Source organism: Pinus tabuliformis, chromosome 6 (genome assembly GCF_031772625.1).
Source record: "Pinus tabuliformis cultivar Carrire ecotype Pingquan chromosome 6, CPIR1, whole genome shotgun sequence".
Lineage (NCBI taxonomy): Eukaryota > Viridiplantae > Streptophyta > Pinopsida > Pinales > Pinaceae > Pinus > Pinus tabuliformis.
The window spans coordinates 1,742,209,587-1,742,227,914 of record NC_142292.1 but is presented as its reverse complement, the minus strand read 5'-3'; the positions used below and the strand labels follow the sequence as shown (position 1 = coordinate 1,742,227,914).

Sequence of the window (18,328 nt, the reverse complement as noted above, 5' to 3'; positions counted from 1 at the left end):
AAGAGAAAGCACATCTCCTAAGTTTTTTCTTTAATAATGGGTATAATAGACACCAATGTACTAAGGCTTTCCTCAGAGCTGAAAAAGGTCCTAATGCTAAGAAAGATACCAAGGATCGATTTTTTGGTGTTCATCTTCCTTTTATCCAAGGGACCACTGACAAGATTGCAAGGATCCTAAGGAAGCATAAGGTGGCTTCAACCTTTAGGCCTTTAAATACCATCCGAGGCTCCCTTAGATCTATAAAATACCTAGTGAACCACAAGAATATGAAGGGTGTTTACGTTATACCTTACTTTTGTGGGACTCCCTATATTGGTGAGACTCGTCGCTCAATTAATCAAAGGATTCGTGAGCATGTTGTTGACATCAAGCATGGTAGGACCTGCTCCTCTACTTTGGCAGAGCATGCAGATAAATCTAAGCATCACATCTGCATTGAGGAGGCCCAAGTCATTACTAGGGTTAGTCATTTCCATCATCGTAAATTGAGGGAGGCCCTAGAAATTGAAAAAAGACCCAATAATTTGAATAGAGATGATGATTGGAATATTAGTAGAAGTTGGGTCCCTGTCTTGTCCTCCTAGTTTTTTAGGCTTCTTTTTGGGATTTATTTTGTTTGTTTGTTTATCTATGTAGGTATTGATGTCCTTTTTATAGTATTTGTTGTTGATTTATTCTTCATTAGAGTTTATTTTCTTGATCCTTTGTGTTTTTCATGTATTTTATCATCCTATTCATTCTTAACTCCTTTTAGTATTTTTGTTATTTGTTTAATAGGCCTCAGCCCCATATTTTATTGTTGACCCTATTTTATTTATTGATTACTTTTCTTTGGATATATATATATATATATATATATATATATATATATATATATATATATATATATATATATATATATATATATATATATATAACTTGGTAGTACTTCCTCTATTTATATTACTTTTCCAAAATCGTTAACTTCCATTTGTTCCAGGTGGCTTACCTACCCAAAGGAAACCAGATAGCCACCTATCTGCATTAAACCTTATCCAAAATTTCAAAAGGTTTATTGCTATCCATCTAGTATCATTTTTTTGTCTCTCTATACTACTGTTTAGATAAAACAAATTAAACAAGTAAGTGCATTTCATAAAAAAAAAATTATAATTCGAACTGGACCATTGCATCAATCCTCATCCGAGGATATTACTGGGGCTGGTGCTTTGGCACTGGAGCCTAGCATCTCGCTCCTTTGCTCAATTCTCCACTTCAGCTCTTTTAGAGTATGTTCGATTCTTCCTAGGGCCAGGTTATTTCTGTAGGTTTGTATCTGAATTGTTGCTATTTCCCTGAGTAGTTCAACCCTGACTAGATCCTTCTCCTTGTTTTTCTCCTGTGCCTCTGTTCCGTCACCCGCTGCTTGCTCTTGGTTCAGGGTCATGGCCCGAGCCACCACATTCTTCATTACCCAGTATTGTTGTATGGTTTTCCTAAATAGGGAATGCCTTCCATGAGAATTCCCTGGATCGGGAACCATGCTTTCCCACTCCTCCATGGGGATGTCCTGGTGCTTGATATTGTCATTCAGTTCCCTCTCCCAACTCACAATTTGGGCTCTGATGTCCGGCGGGTTCCCTGCCATGTAAGCATCAATAATAGTCTTCATGTGTTCACTGCCCGGTTTCCTCCCTCTTTTCCTAGTCGGTCTGCTTGTTCCTTCCTCCTTCTTATTTTCTCTCTTGCCTCTCTTGGGGGCCATGATACTCCCTGCTTGTCTGCAACTTTCGTCTTCTTGTTGTTCTCTATTCTCCTCACTATACTATCCTCGGTATGATAAGACACCTATCACAGAGCCATCACAATTATCAGAATTACAATAGTAAATCAAAACTATATTCCATCTACCCACTTTCTTTCCCTTTCCAGGGTTTGTTGCCTTCAGGATTTTTTATGGAAGGGGTTTGGAGCCAGACCTCTTTTTGTTAAGGGTTTGTTCCTTGTTTGGATATCCTGCCATTTTCCTACCGTGGAAAAAGCCGGTGCATGACCTATCTACTTTGGCCAGCCTCATGGGTTCCTCCCCGAATGCGGTCGGATTTTTATTCCTCCATTCCCAGGGTCTCCCTAGCTTGTAAACAGATTCCCTCTGAGTGCTAGCTCTAAATCCCTCCCCCCAAGGTTGCTTGCTTTCCTGGTTCGCTATATTCTTTGGATATTTTCCCCCTCGAGATGCTTCCTTTATGCCTTCTGGTTCCCTCCCATTGATTCCTACCGGGCTGCCTAGGGTCATGTTCTATTAGGGTTTACTGTGGGCTTTTAGCCATTTATGGTACCGTCCCTTCCTGGGTGTGACACCATCCCTCCTGATCTCCCTACCCCGGGAATTCATGAGCACTTCTATATTGTTTATGACAGTATTGTGGGAGGATTTGGTTTCCTTTTTATCAGACTTATGCATGTTCCATCTCAGATATCCTATTTTCCTACTGACAATAATCCTGGGCCTAACGAGGATGGCGAGCATAGGAGCTACATACCAACTTGCAAGTCTGATGTCACTTTCATCCACAATCTGGATCTTCGCTCTTCAACCACCTTTCCTCTCACCATCTCTTCTCATCGTCGTCTGCATGCATTTAGCTACATCCTAATTTCCGTTAAGTTTTATTTCCCTCCCCCTCCCATCCCTTGCCTTAACTGCCACCTGTCTGGCATTATTACCTGCACGGATCCCTACACCATCCTCTTAGGATGCTACCCTTCTGTCCTTACTGCCATCTCCTCTCATTACTCCACACATTCTCGCGGCTGCTCTTGCTGTGTACATGATGTCCTTGTCCTGCCACTTGCTAATATTCTTCTGCCCACCCCCCTACCCTCTTCTCTATCATTCTCATCTGTCACCGCCCTCATACTCTCGGGAGTTGTACCCTCTCTACCCTGCTCCATCACCTGCCAGCTTACCTGTCTACTCACTTCATTCCCCGCATCTATCCTTTCCCCCACTTGTCCTCTTCCTCCCCCTTCCCAGTCACGTCTCCCCGGTCTCTCTAGATTTCCTATGATGTTCCCCGATCTGGGGTTCCTCTCTCCTCCTTTGTCTTGTTCGAGGAGTTGCACTAAGTTTTCCATCTCCTCCATCTGGAATAACTCTTCCTCGCTTGCATCCAGAGTCCTTCCTCCATGCCTGCATCCCCAGTTTGCCAGGTTGTCTGTTGGTTCGTTGCCTTTCCTTCTCACATGGGTGGGAAGGATGTAGTCTATCTGTCTTATGAGTTTGCCGATCTCCTGCACCAGCTAGGCGGTTCTCCAGCTACAGCTGATTTTCTTCGATTGGGTTCCTTGCTATAGTTGTTTGACTATATCAATTACCATTTTCAAGTCTCCTTCAACTTGTATATTTTGGTATTTCTCCCCTATGGCAATTTCCAACCCTTTTTTTAGTGCATGGAGCTCTGCTTCATTGTTTGTAGCATTACTACATTCCATTGCGTAGATTTGGAGAGTCCTTCCCTTGTCGTCTCTGAATACTCCACCAGTCCCTGCCTCGCCTAGGTTCCCTTTCGTAGCCCCGTAAAATTTTAACTTAATAAACCCCTATTGAGGACTTCTGAAGTGGTTGGCCTCCTCCGCCTCATTGTTTTTGTGTATCTTTGTTGTCTTGTGCATCATGCTTGGCTTTAGGTTTAGGCGTATCATTATTTTTGTTTTTGTTGGGTCTGTTTTCCAATCCTCTTCATACCACCTCTCGGTAAGAATGGTCTCTCTGATATTTTGTATAATTTGGTTCCATATCTTTGTTCTTGCTCTATCTCCCTCCTTGAATATCAGGCGATTTCTCTCTTACCAAATGTTCCACAGAGTAAAGCCTAGCGAGAGTCTCCATGTGCTGTTCAGGATCATGTTCCGGTAAGGTTTTCTCTTGCAATTCTTTATCGTTGTTTTCATTCTATTTATATTTCTGTCACTTATTTCAAATACTTGTTGATGTTGTTTCCACAGGTTTATGCTTACTTTAGAGGCATTGGTTAGATGCTCTATGGTCTCTTCGTGTTCTCTGCAGAGGGCACATCTCGATGGGCTTTTCATTTGTTTTTTTCTCAGTTGGTCCCATGTCAGTGCTCTCTCGTGGCTCAAGATCCAGGTAAAGAATGCTACCTTCTGCCAAGTTTTTGTTTTCCATATACTTTCCCATTCCTTTGTTTCTGGGTGTCTGTTGTATCTTGCTTTTAATTGGTAGCCTTCTCCTATTGTGAACATACCTTTGATTTTGTGACCCCATCTTAGAGTATCTGTCCCTTCTTTGATCGCCACTTTCCTTGTTGCCATTTTCTTTTCATAGATTTCCCATTGGAGTGTTGCTGGCGTTTCTGGCCAATTTTCCTGTTGTTTCCACTTTCTCCAATATCCATCAGATTTCGGGCACCAGTAGTTTCGTACTGTGTTGCCCTCATTTAGGCTAGTGAATTGGTGGATCTCTTTGAGCTGCGGCTGGTTGTTGAGTTTTTCTCTCTATTGCCATGCTTCTTCCCAGAAGTTGTTCTCCCTGATCAAATCCCTATTGGCACTGGCCAAATTCCATATTTCAGAGCCTTTCTTCTTGTTTTGACTTCTCATCTTTCCTTCTGGGGACCTTAGCATCTCATATTTTCTCTCCCATAGTTTTTTCCATAGGTCTTCCCCTCCCTGTGTCCATCTCCACCATAACTTTGCCCCCATTACCTAGTTCAAGATGTATGGATCTCTTAGACTGAGTCCTCCTTCTTTTAGGGATTTACTTAGCCAGCTCCAGGATAGGAGCGCCCATTTCTTTGTCTTGCTAGACCCTTGCCATAGGAATTTTTTAAACATATCTACCATTTTCTGGCAGATTGTTTTAGGTGTGGCTTGGCTGGTGAGTTGATATATCGGAATGGATTGAAGCACTGATTTTAAAAGGATGATGCGGCTCAGGATATTCAGTGCCCTGAATGTCCAGTTTTGCCTTCTCCGTTGAATCTTTCCCATCAGGGTACTCCAGTTGGCCACTCTATATTGCTGATCGTTTAACAGGATGCCCAAATACTTAGTGTGGAAATTCCCAATTCTAAATCCCATGGTTCTTGTCGGAAAGTCTTGGGAGGAAGCTTGAGTATTGAAGAAATAAATTTCCAATTTTTCTTTACTTATCTTTGTCCCAGAGGCCCCTGTGAAATCTGTGAGAATTTCCATTATCTTTTTTGCTTCTTTGAGTGTTTCCTGTCCATATAGCATAACGTCATCGACAAATTTTTGGTGGGTTATTTCCCCATAGTCTTAGGCCCTTCAGTTGTTCGCTGTTAACTTTAGCTTTTATCAGTCTTCCTAGTCCATCCGCTGCGAGGATAATTAGGAACGAGGATAGCAAATTGTCTTTCCTGAGCCCTTTGGATGCATTGAAAGCTTCTATAAGAGACCCATTTAGTAGTAATGATAGAACTGGTGTGGTTATCATTGACATTACCCAACTTATCCACAAGTCATCGAAGTCGAATGCCTTAAAGATTTTTTGGAGGTATCCCCATTTTAGTCTGTCATAAGCTTTGGCTAAGTCTAATTTTATCAGCATCCCTTTGGTCTTTGAATTTTTCAGTGGGTGAATTTCTCCTTGTGCTACCACTATGCCATTTGTTATTTGCCTGCCTTTGTCAAACCCTATTTGCGCCTGGGATATCAACTCTGGTAGTATTGGTTTTAGTCGATTTACCATTATTGTGGTTAATATTTTGTATATAACATTGCAGAGTGCTATAGGTCGGAATCCTTGTGGTTCTTCCGAGTTCTTTGTCTTTGGCATCAGGGCTAGGAATATAACGTTCAAGGTCGGATGCATTCGTTTGGTGCATCTGGATTCTTCTACTGCATTCATTATGTCTTGGCTCATGAAGTTCCACGTAGCTTGATAAAATTCTAAAGAGAATCCATCAGGCCTAGTGCTTTATTCTTTTCCATCTTTTTTATTACCTCCTCCACCTCTGCTTTCATTATGACTCTTAGGAGAGCCAAATTATGATCTCTGGTTACAAGTTTAGGGATATGTTGACTTACCAATTTCGTCCTCCCTTCTGATATTGGGTTCTATCAGGAGCTCTTTGAAATGTTGCACCAATAGTTTCTCCATTTCAACTTTTTGAGTTAGCCTATTACCTTGGTGGTCCCTTAGGGAGAAAATTCTATTTTGTTGTCTATGTTGTACCATTGCCTTATGGAAGAATTTCATGTTTCTTTCTTCTTCTTTTAGCCATTGGATTCTCGATTTCTGTTTCCATAGGATTTCCTCTTGTTTTCTTCTTTCTTCCCGTTTATTTAACACCAATCCTTCCTCTTCTGTCAGGTATTCACTTCTTCCTTCATTTATGATTTTCTATTGTACTTGTTTCATCTTTATCTGGAATGTATCTTATTCCTGCTGAATGTTTCCGAATTCTTCTCCATGGAAAATTTTAGGGCCGAATTTTCGCCCTTGGGATAAATTAAGGGGTTTTATATTTTTATTTGGCGAATATTTTGTATCATAGTACATTGTTACAAATCACCTCAAATTTATTTTATAAAAAAAATAGGTATGGAGGTTAGCCCACCTTATTTTAAAGGAGAGAGTAAAAAAAAGTAAATTTAGCCCTTGGAATTAGGAGTTACAATCTTCCATTCGCCCTCATTTTCAATAAAATGTAAATATGATAGTTATAAATAAAAATATAAATACAGTGGAGGTATGGTAAATAAATAAAAATACAAATAAACAAGAGGTATGGTAAATAAATAAAACATCTTTTTATATTTAGTCCATAACCCTCTTTCTATTTAAGAAGTCTCAAAAACAAGGTTTCATTTAAGTGAATCCTATGTGCCAAATACCATATTTATAAAAGAGGTATGGTAAATTAATAAAAATATAAATAAACAAGAGGTATGGTAAATTAATAAAACATTTTTTTAGATTTATTCCATATGTCACCTTATATTCATGTAAATAAATAAAAATATAAATAAAGTGGAGGTATGGTAAATTAATAAAACATCTTTTTATACTACAAAGGTATGGTAAATAAATAAAAATATAAATAAACTATAGGTATGGTAAATAAATAAAACCTCTTTCTATATTTAGTCCATAACCCCCTTTCTATTTAAGAAGGCTAAAAAAGGAGGTTTTATTTAATTGAATCCTATGGGCCAAATACCATATTTATAAAAGAGGTATATGGTAAATTAATAAAAATATAAATAAACGAGAGGTATGGTAAATAAATAAAACATTTTTTATATTTACTACATAAGCCACCTTATATTTACGAACACTCAAAAAATGTGTTATATTTAGGTGTAGCCTATGGGCCAAATTATTATCAATACCATGCAAAAAAACATTATTAACCCTAATATTAGTATTAATAAAAATAAAGATGGCACATGGTATTGATCCATGGTATTCACATGGAAAGCAACCTATTTAAAGGGGGGAATTAAACTAGCATAGATCCATCTTTACTCTGGATCAAATATCGTGATATGCAAACTAACATAGAGTGAAAAAATATTTGATCCATCTAGATCAAGAGTAAAAATGGATCTTGTAATTTAATGTCACTTAAACATTTTAACTTGGTTAAAATAAAAAATAAAATAAAAATTAATTATTAATTTTATTAATTTTTATAAATTACTAATAGTAGTTTTTAAGCTCTAGGTTTATGGTAACTCATGGTATTGACCCATGGTAATACCATGGTATTCATGTGAGCATAAACTATTTAAAGGGGAAATTCTATCGGCTTAGATTCATCTTAATTTCGGGTCTACCAGTGCTGGGAGGGATAAATAGATTTCATCCCTCTAAGAGTGGTAGATGTGGAGTTAAGATGGATTTAGGTTGGTTTTTATGATAATGAAGATATCAAATAGACTTAGAAAATTATATTGTGAAAAAAAACTTAAGGTGAATGGTTAAAGCTACATTTAGTCACTTCACAAAATTTAGTAAAAAATACCATATCTCCATTAATATTATTTTTTCTAATTTATCAAAAAAAAATTCAAAACAATGAAATCTTAACTCTTTCTGCATCACCCTCGCAGAAGAGAGATAGTTGCTGCCCAAATTTCCCACCATTTTTCAAACATTCTCAATATGGTATCTTCATGAAAATGTTAAGGTACTGTTCTTGGATTAGTTGTTTGAAAAATATGTTGGTCTGTACAACCTTTCATCTTCTCTACTATTCTTAGTTTGTAGTATTGATCTGTAAGGTTCGGGTCATTGCACCATATTGTCCTAAAAGGCGGAGATTGTGCACCGGAAAGAAATTAATCCACATGTTACAACACTGTTAAAAATGGTATGAAGGTAGTGAATTATGCTAATAAGAAATTTATATTGGGAGAGACGTAATTAAATTTTATTATTTAATTGAAGATTTCCAATTAAAATAATAATAAATCTACATTTATATATTTATTTATTGATTGGAAGCTTCTGACAATGGTCACTTCTTCCCATTAGATCCCCTTCAGGCCTTTGGGACACCTACTACTTCATTATATTATATAGTTGGGGCTTGCTACTTGTTGGCGTGTTGGGGTAAACAAACTTGATGTGTTTTTTTTTTATCTTGCAGTTGGAGTCTATGGAATAAGAAAGAAATTTGATAGCTTGGCAAAAGTGGTAGCTTGACAAAAGTGGTAGAGAAAACATGGCCACTAAAACTTGCAACATTGTTTGTAGGAAGTGAAAATTATGTTTCTTTTTTCCAAACATGTATGTTAGTATATTACAGTTTAATGAATATGTTTTATTATTATCATATATGGTTTCATACCTTAACAAAACATTCGCCAAGACTTCACAACGTTTTATTATTCAGTGAAAGATTTTCCAAGATCTTACAAGATTTTATAATTCAATGAAAGATTCACCATGACTTTACAAGAGAATATAATCTGGTGAGAGATTTGCCAAAAAATATATATATACATATTATATTAGTGATAAAATCGCCTCCATTTTTCATATGTATCATGGGGATTCGCCCATTTATTATACATATAAATTTAGGGTGGTTCTTAAAATTTTCCCTGTTCTTCTTTGTTTCACCTCTTTATCTTTCCTTTTAGGTCTTTTAATCTGAGTTGGAGGGTGTGCATTTTGTTTCTTCCTTCCATACCAGTCTCAGTCTCCTCCACCAATTCCTCATTTTATCAATAAAGGTGGGTTCTCTTAGCCATAATGCCTCAAACCTAAAGGGTCTATTCTGATTCTATTGATTCATATCTATTTCTAGTTTAATGGGCCAATGGTGTGAGCCTAAACACAGGAGGATTGTTGCTTCATAGAAGATATCTTTTCCAATGAAGTGTTGTGTTGCTAAGAATCTGTCTAACCTGGATGATATTTGTCTGCTCCCTCCTCTTCAGTTGTTCCACATATATTTTCCATTTATGGTTGGGATATCTACCATTTTCAGTTCTGCTTGAAGGTCCCTGAATCTCTCCATCTCTGGCTCTTCTCTTTGCAGTCCGCCTTTCTTCTCATCTTTTGATGTTGTCATATTAAAGTCCCTTACTATCATCCACAGTTTCTCCTCCTGAAGTTTTCCAAGATGTTGTAGTTGTTGGAGGAAGCTTCCTCTTTCCGCTGGGGTGTGAGGGTCGTATACTGCAGAGACTAGAAACCATTCTTTGTTTCCGATTAGCCGGAATCTTCCCGTGAGTATTCTTTTCATGCCTATCCAGTAATCTGCTACTATTTCTGCAGGGTTCCATAGTATTGCTATGCCTCCCACACTGCCTTTCGCATCTATGGACATGCATTCATATTTCAGTTTTATTTTATTTAGGATTTCCTCCATTTTCCTTCCTGATATTTTTGTTTCCTGTAACAACATTAGTTGCGGTTTTTTTTTCTTAACCTTTCCGCTAAGTGTCTCTATTTTCCTTTATTGTTAAGGCCTCTTATATTCCAAGATGTAATTATCATTGGGGTACTTGGCTGGTTTGGTGGAATATTGCCGATAGCGGTACTACTCTCCCTGTATTCACTAACATTTCTCCCATGATCTGTATCGATTCCTATAGGTTTCTTCGACCTCTTTTATTTCCACCTTTTTCTTTGCTCTGATGGCATTGAGTGTTATCCTGTTGAAGGCCTAGTTGTTCTACCATTTCCATTTTCCCTTAACCCAATTTCGCTTGGTACTATTGAAATGTTTCCCTGTATAGTCTTTTTTTCTCTTCTGGAATGAATCTTTCATCCAGGTGTCTCCACTCATTTAATAGTTTCCGCAATACTTCTTCTTTCGAGATTAGTTCTTCTCCCCTACTTGTATCAATTTCCATTATTGTGTTATCCATATTCTCCCTCTCTTCCTTTTCCTCCTTCTCTGTCAGTTCACTTTGTGCCTTCCTCTTCTATTTTGGTTTGTCTTGGCTTGTGCTGCCTTCCTCTCCTTTTTCCCCCTGAAAGTCCATTATTTGGGTCTCGTTGTTATCTTCATATTCTTCTTGTAGGATTTCAAAATTGTTTGTATTACTTGGCTAGGCTTGTTGTTCTTTCTTTCCTTCACTGATGTTCTCTCTTGTTTGTCTTCTTTTGATTTTCACTTCTTGAAACCCTTCCTTGTCTTCCTGGTTTTTTCTCTGTTGTTTATTCTTGCGCTCCTCTTCTTCTATATTGAGTGGGCATTCCTTAAACAGATATCCATACTCATGACATCTTTTGCATCTGAATGGAATATGTTCGTAGTCGAGGGTTTGCTGCCATACCTCTTTATGATACTCTAGCTCGACTGTTCTGGAATAGGGTAAGCTATATTCATGTAAACACAAATTCTGGCATATGAAGTGGGTGTATCTTCCTTTTCTTGTTGTTTCTGCTATTTTAACAAAACTACCTATTGTGTTTCCTATGCCCTCTAGGATCTCCAGATCCCAGAAGTCCATTGGAAGCTCGAATAACTTAACCCATACCAGGGCTGCCAAGAATTTTTCCTTGTCTGGGTTGTAACATTCTTCCCAGTATCTCATAAACAATCCAACATTATAATGAAAGTAAGGGCCATTCTCAAACACTTTTTCTTTATCTTGTAGGTTTGAGAATATTAGTGTGAAGAGGCCTCTTGCTCCCAGCTTTAGCTCGATGTGGCCTCGAGGTTGCCATTTTTTCTGGATCCATTTGGTGAGGTCCTTTTCCGTCGGCGATAATCTAATGAACTTGCATATGAGCGCATGGTCTTTCATGTAGCTTTTGTATCGCTCCAGTTTTTTCATCAGGATTATGAATCTTGGTTTCTCCATCGCACATGGTAGACACTTGCCTCTGCTTCCTGCCTGCCATCGTGCTACAAGAACATGTCTTGGTTTTCTTGTTTCTCTTGCCTGGTTGCTGGTGTTCTGGCCTTCTCCTGTCACCACGTCTCTATAGGAGGGGATCTCTACCCTTCTCTCCTCTTCGGTCATTTCTTCTGGTTCTTGGTTTCTGTATCTATCACTTGCTGCAATTTGTGGTTTTTCCTCGCACCGCCTAACTCAAGGCCACCTGACCATTAGGGTTGCAGAGCTCTCCCTTCATATATATATTTATTTTGACTTGTGTATATATTTGTTTTATTTTATTTTATTTCCATTAATTATTTTATTTATCAAATGATCTTGTCTCAAGTAGGATCTTGACTTGTTTTTATTTATTTATTAGAGTTTGACTTTTATTTTATTTATTTATTTTTATTTTATTTTTTCTCTTTTAATAAATTAATTTAAATATTATTTTTCAAAAGCTAGCCATTTAATATAGCCGTTACTTATTGCTATTTTTAATAAATTAATAAACTAATATCATTATTTAAATATTATTTTTCAAAAACTAGTCGTTTAATATAGTCGTTACCTATTAATATTTTTAATAAAATAATAAAATAATATCATTACTTAAATATAATTTTTCAAAAACTAGCCATTTTATATAGTCATTACTCAATAATATTTGTTTTTAATATATTAATAAATTAATATCATAATTTAAATATTATTGTTCAAATATAGCCGTTACTTGGAAATTATGTCTCTACAATGCTCTCTATTTAAGCCTTTTCCATGTCCTGCCTCTTCAGCTGGTCCCAATGATGAACCACACTTGTTGGTTCGAAATGCGTCCGCCAAATATTTCTCTCATGTGATTTCTACCGAAAGACTTTGCTTAATTCTTTAACATATTTTATTAATATAATATCTTTGAGAATTTAAAAATAGATAATATTATTTTAAATATATCAGATTAGAATGCAATCATACCTTTTATCTTTGTGTAAACCTACAGTGTCATTTTCTAAAATTAGGGTTAGTGAATACTTCTTCTCTTCCATATAAACGGTAAAATTATGATTAATAAATACTTCTCTCTCATGTAACATAAATCATAGCGTTTAATTCCAATAAACGTATTCATATTTAAGACTTTGGTAAGACAAGATAGAATTCCCTTACAAACATATTTGAAATACAAACTATAACTTAGCTAAAATAGATGAAAAGGGGGACAACCTACAAGCACGATTGGAATTTGGATTTCTCTTTACCTGTCATACAATTTTTTTTTTATGTTTTGGATTTTTATGTTTCCCACCAAGAAACATTATGTTTAAAATTTTGCCCTCCAAAAATGATGTTCTCATAATAAATTAACCGTTCAACAATCCGTGATCAAAGATGTCACAATCGCTTGACACTTCTATTTAACAGATTTGTAATATAATCTTTGTAATTAAATAGGTATATAAAACCTCTTATGAGCTAACATTTAATGTAAAAATCAATTAAAAAACATAAATAGAATTGAATAATAACAACAGGGGGGGTTTGAAAATTTGATCAACAATTTTTTTGGTGATAGAAAGATTGTGAAGAGGAACAATGGCTCCTGCAACCGCAGCTGCTGCAGTGCTCAGCCAAAGTGCCTCGACACTGAACCTGCAAGTTGTGCCATAACTGCCCACTTCTCCTCCCGTGGCCCACCTCGCCATCAGATCTAGAACGTGGTTCGCCTCTCCTCCCTGCTAGCTCCAGTCCCTTGCTTTCTTGCCCCTGCTGGAGGTCAAGTCCAAGTCTGGATTGAGTGCTGCTTCCAACCTATTTGCCTTTGAGGATGACCTCGCCTCCACTGATGCAGCACAGGTTGGTGACACCATCAAGGGCAGGGGCGGCCGAAGGATTGTCTCCAAGTCCAAGAAGAGGGTCGAGGTTTTGAAGGAACCAAATCTTAAGGAGAAGAAAGGTTCTGTCCGGGTCGATTTGAAGGATCCCCACGATGAAAATTAGTACATTACAAAGGATCTGCGCTTCAGGGCCACCGTTATCATCATCAAGTAACTGATCGACAAAGGTGCCAAGGTTATTCTTACAAGTTACCTTATGCAGTAGGGAAATATCCAAGGGATGTTGGATCTGGTCAACTTTTGGGGGATTCGAAATCGTACCCTAGACTTGGTGCACACTGCAACTGCTTGGTCTATGATATGGTTAAATCGTCGTCAATCAGGAATATATGCAACAGAATGTCCCCTGAAATGGTCAGATCTAAATCAATATTCTCAAATTTGAGGATTCCCACAGTTCGATGACAGGAACGAACTGGCGGGGCTGCATAGTAAAGCAAGAATGGGGGAAAACTTAATAGACAGCAACCCCTCAATACAAAACGACACAATATTGAACATCGCAAGGCTAGAAAATCCATCAGATAACCCAGATCCGAAGATGCAAGAACCAGACAGAGCCTTGATATGCCTTGATCCATCAGATATGGATACCTGGGCAACAGATCGAGCCCTTTCTCAGACGGATCCACACCCTACTAAGGTAGATCTCATACAAATTTTCATTAAAACGCTAGAAGGCAGGCATTTTGCTGGAGGATTTGGAAGGGGAGCAGGACCCAAGACCTAAGGTATAAAATACAGAACCACCTTGGTATACCAGCTAATAGGAAAAATCTGATCTATGTGGGTCATAGTTTAAAAGATAACACACCCTTCAAGATTATAATATAACCATAGACTCAACCATAATCATCAATCTCCGTCTGCAGGGTGGATGCTCTAAAACTAGTTCTAAGAGCACACGCTCCTTCAAGAATGCAGTCAAATGTAAGGAAAAAGCGCAAACCAAACCAACAATAATGCCCGAGCTTCCCGGGCCCTACATTGTAGAACAAAAAACTGAGAATCCTACTCTCACCATTGCAATGCCTAAGGTAAAGGACTTGTACTCAGATCTCTACTCCAAATCAGTTATATGCAGATTTAATGGATTTTGGCCTAAATATGATGTTTTGCACCAATGGATATATGATAGATGGCCACCAAATTGTGAAATATACTTATTCCCCAAGGGGTTTTTTATAGTCATAATCAAAACAGAACAGGAAAGGGAATACATCCTCAACAAAGGACCATGGTTCTGGGGCAACGCAGGGCTCTTCATAACTCCTTGGTTTCCAGATTTCGATGCCAACACAATGGTGGTATCAAAGATGCCAGTTTGGGTCAGGCTGCACAACCTCCCATTACACTTCAAACATCATAATGTTTTAATTGTCATAGGGAACACTCTGAGGAAGTTCCTTAAGATTGATAGGCACAAAATTACAAGGGGAATATGTACTTTCGCCAGAATATGTGTTGAATTAGACCTTAGCCAAGGATTACCAGAAAGCATAACACTAAATTTCAACAATACACAATGGACACAACCTTTAGATTACGAAATACAGTGTTTCGATGCTGTGGATGTCTACAAACAGGCCACCTTCATAGTGCCTGTCCACAAGAAAAGCAAATCCCCAAATGGAATAAGAAGCAACAGAGAAAGCCAAAAGGATGGCAATATACAACCCCTTTGGATGAAGAAGTAGACACAGTAGAGGCAACAAAATATAAAGCTGAAATGGAAGATCAAAAAGTCCATAACAGCACACTAAAGGAAAAGGAAGCTCCCAGTAACCCTCTACAGCAACAAGAAACTCAACCAACAGGAATGGACATATCTGGCAACAAACAAACTCATGGATCAAAAGGATCTGATTCTGACAAAGGCTCTCCCATAAATACAAACGAAAACTAGCTATCCATTGTAACAGCCACCCCCAACACTAGAGGTTCACGGAAGGTGGAGAAAAAGAAAGGGAGAAAAGAGTAGTGTTTTTTTTAATTCTTTTGGGTTATATGAAAATAGAAAAAGACCATATGCATATGCTTTTAGCATCTACAAAATGTAATTTTGTCTTTTGAATAAAATTACGACTTTTTCCATGGGAAAAAAAATACCAAGAGGGGAATATGGAATTCCTATATGCCTTGTAATAATGTAAATTGTTCTGAAGAAAATATCGTGTAAAATGTCTATGTTTAGTAAAATTTAAATTATTATCACATTCAGTCCACCATCGAGAAGTCTAAAATCAATGAACAGTTGAGACTCATGATTTTTGAGGAAAATATCATGGAAATTGTTTATGTTGAATAAAATTCAAACTATTATCGCATTTAGTATCCAACTAATTAATTTGAAAGGAAAATAATGCAAATTTTTTCTTCTTTCTTTTTTTGTAGATTTATATAAATGGGTGTTATCATAATTATCAACCAAACTTTTTTTTATATTCAACCGTTTAGATCTAATTCAAAAACTATCTTCAAATAGATGGATGAGTGTAAAAGAGAATATATAATAGATGAATGAGTGAAGAGTGGTAAAGGAGGATATGTATAGAAATCGTTTCTCCCGAATAACTCCAAAATAGATCAAAAGTTTTAACTAGACTTTTTAGGAAAATATAATGGAAGTTGTTTCTACTCGATAAAATTCAAATCATTATCAAATTTAGTCCTTCAATGGAAAGCATAGAATAACTAAAAAGTTTAAATTACAAATTATTTTTAGACTTTATGCTGGATAAAATTCAAATTATTATCATATTTAGTCCTTGAGAAGTATATAATATAAAAGTTGAAAGGCTGTGAATTTTAGGATTTTCAAGGAAAATACAGTGAATATTGTTTCTGTTTTGATAAAATTCAAATTATTTTCGCAATTTGTTAACCATCTAGAGTATTAAATAAATAGGGAAAATATGGTAAAAGTTGATTTTGTTTATAAAAATTCAAATTATTAGATTGCAAAATTGCATAATCTTAATGTAGATGAGATTTTAGATGAGGATGACCTTTTTGTGATAGATTTGAATTTTCTTGGTTATTGGAAAATGAGAAGAAGGAAGAACCAGTGGGTGATTCAATTCAAGATGGCAAAGGTGGAAAGTTGGAGCTGATTTGCACAGAAATAAATTACCCCACATTTAATTATACACACAAGATGCATCTATATTTGGTTCATATATTCAGATTAAATGAAATATATTATACCGAATGAAACTCAAATTTGCCTTCCCAACGCTTATGAAATTAAAAAATTAAAAGCTCGCAGCAACTCAGACCCACAGTGTCTGAAGAAAAAAAATCAATGTCTAACATGAGGCGCCAATTCTCAATTTCCTCGGAGCCAATCTTCAGCTGGGGTAACTAGGAATGGGCATATGCCATGAGAGTGCGAGTGTCAGAGAAGTAGACCACCCAAAGCTCCTTTTCTGCGCCTTTGCAGTTTGACGATGAAGCCGCGCCACCAGTGATCTGTGTCATAAGCTTCCATTGCTTTCGGAACTGTGAAATGGAGGGGCAACAGTGGCGTTGATTGACATTTTTACTGGTACTTCATGACATTGACGTTATTCTTTCTTTGGTGTCTTTTCTGTAAAAGGAAGGTGGTGCACTGATATTCTTAAATTAAGGTAACTTTCCCTTCTGCTTTTTAATTCAGTTGCTAATCTATTGTGGTTGCAGACTTGCACTTGCAACTTTTAGTGAGGATATGTCAAGTTGTCAACTTGCTAAAAAACACACCACTAGATGGAAAATAAAATTGGCATCGACGAATTCCAGCAGTCAAATACGGTCAAAATTCCTAATGACGACAGAATGCCCATCAAATTCCATCTCTGCCTACAGTTGTAAAATGGTCGTTAGCTTAAAAAAATAAGTTTAATTGAATAGATATATATATATATATAGTTTAATTATCATCGTTTATTTGGATTATAAGCTTTGACCCTGGCAACTGAAATTTTCGTTCAAAGTATATCCTTTTGAATTACCTTGTGGTGTATTTTTATTTGTCAATTAATATTATTGGAGTTGTTTATAAGTGAGATTTTTTATTTGTCAATTAATATTGGAGTTGTTTATAAGTGAGATTTCTTTGTGGTTTTCAGGGAATTTGTGGTGGGAATTATATGAAAAAATGTGGCCAAATTTTAATTTGTGTTGTTTGAATTGGTTTTCTGACTACAAATATTGATTCAACACTCTCAAAAACTCTTGGATCAACATTCTCAAAAATTTTTGGGTTATTTTTATTGCTAAAAATTCATCATCAAATTTATGATTTCAATAAATCCCTAATAAATTTTAGACAAATTCAATCCAAAATTAAACAAAAAAAACTTCCAAAAAAAACCTCATTGAAAGAAACCTCACACCAAAACCTCATTGAAAGAAACCTCACACCTTGCCTCGGCTACTACATTTGCATTCCAAAGTGAGAGGTATGCTCACCAAATCTATGAATAATTGTTAAAAGTGATGCTTAGTCATCTACTACACCTAAGTTTTGTTGGAATAATATCCCGATGTCGGTTTTATTGCTAGACGTCATGTGATTTGGGTAATCAAAGTGACTGGTTACCAGAGTGGCAAGGCTAGTCAATGTTTTATGTATATCAAAACCATGAATGATGACACCACGTTATTCTCAGGAAAATACAAACAAGGTGCACTGACCTAGACGGTATGTGGAATTTTGACGCACATACATGTGAATAGAATCATACTTTGAATGATGAACCGCGTTATTCTCAAGAAAATACAAATGAGGCGCACTGACCTAGAAGGTATGTGGAATTTTGACGCACATACGTGTGAATGGAATCATGCTTTCAAAGGTGTCCAATACCAAAATTCATTGATAATTATTACACATGCAGAAAATCGAAGGACTCTTTGCAAATTTGGTAACATTTCACTTAGAAGTAAGGTTAACTCTCATTTTACCGCCATAAACCAAATTCCAACGGATTATAAAACTTACCTTTTGGTCATCGATTTCCAACTACCACCGAAAAGGAATGAATTACAATATTCAAGTCTATGGTCAACATGATGCCGATTGAATCACATTGCCAATTGGACTGAGTCTCTCACCGACATGACAGGCATTTACA

General features: G+C 36.7%; 1 protein-coding gene across 1 annotated transcript; it reads right to left on the bottom strand.

Annotated features, from left to right (window-relative positions):
- Positions 1-10,539: 10,539 nt before the first annotated feature.
- LOC149265868 (uncharacterized) lies at positions 10,540-11,460 on the bottom strand. Its single transcript, XM_089406229.1, has one exon. It carries the CDS (start codon positions 11,458-11,460, stop codon positions 10,540-10,542), a length of 921 nt encoding a protein of 306 aa, XP_089262355.1.
- Between the last annotated feature and the right edge of the window lie 6,868 nt (positions 11,461-18,328).

What these genes read in the sequence shown, in the direction of transcription:
- LOC149265868 (XM_089406229.1), bottom strand. Translation starts at nt 11,460, where the DNA reads ATGACCGAAGAGGAGAGAAGGGTAGAGATCCCCTCCTATAGAGACGTG.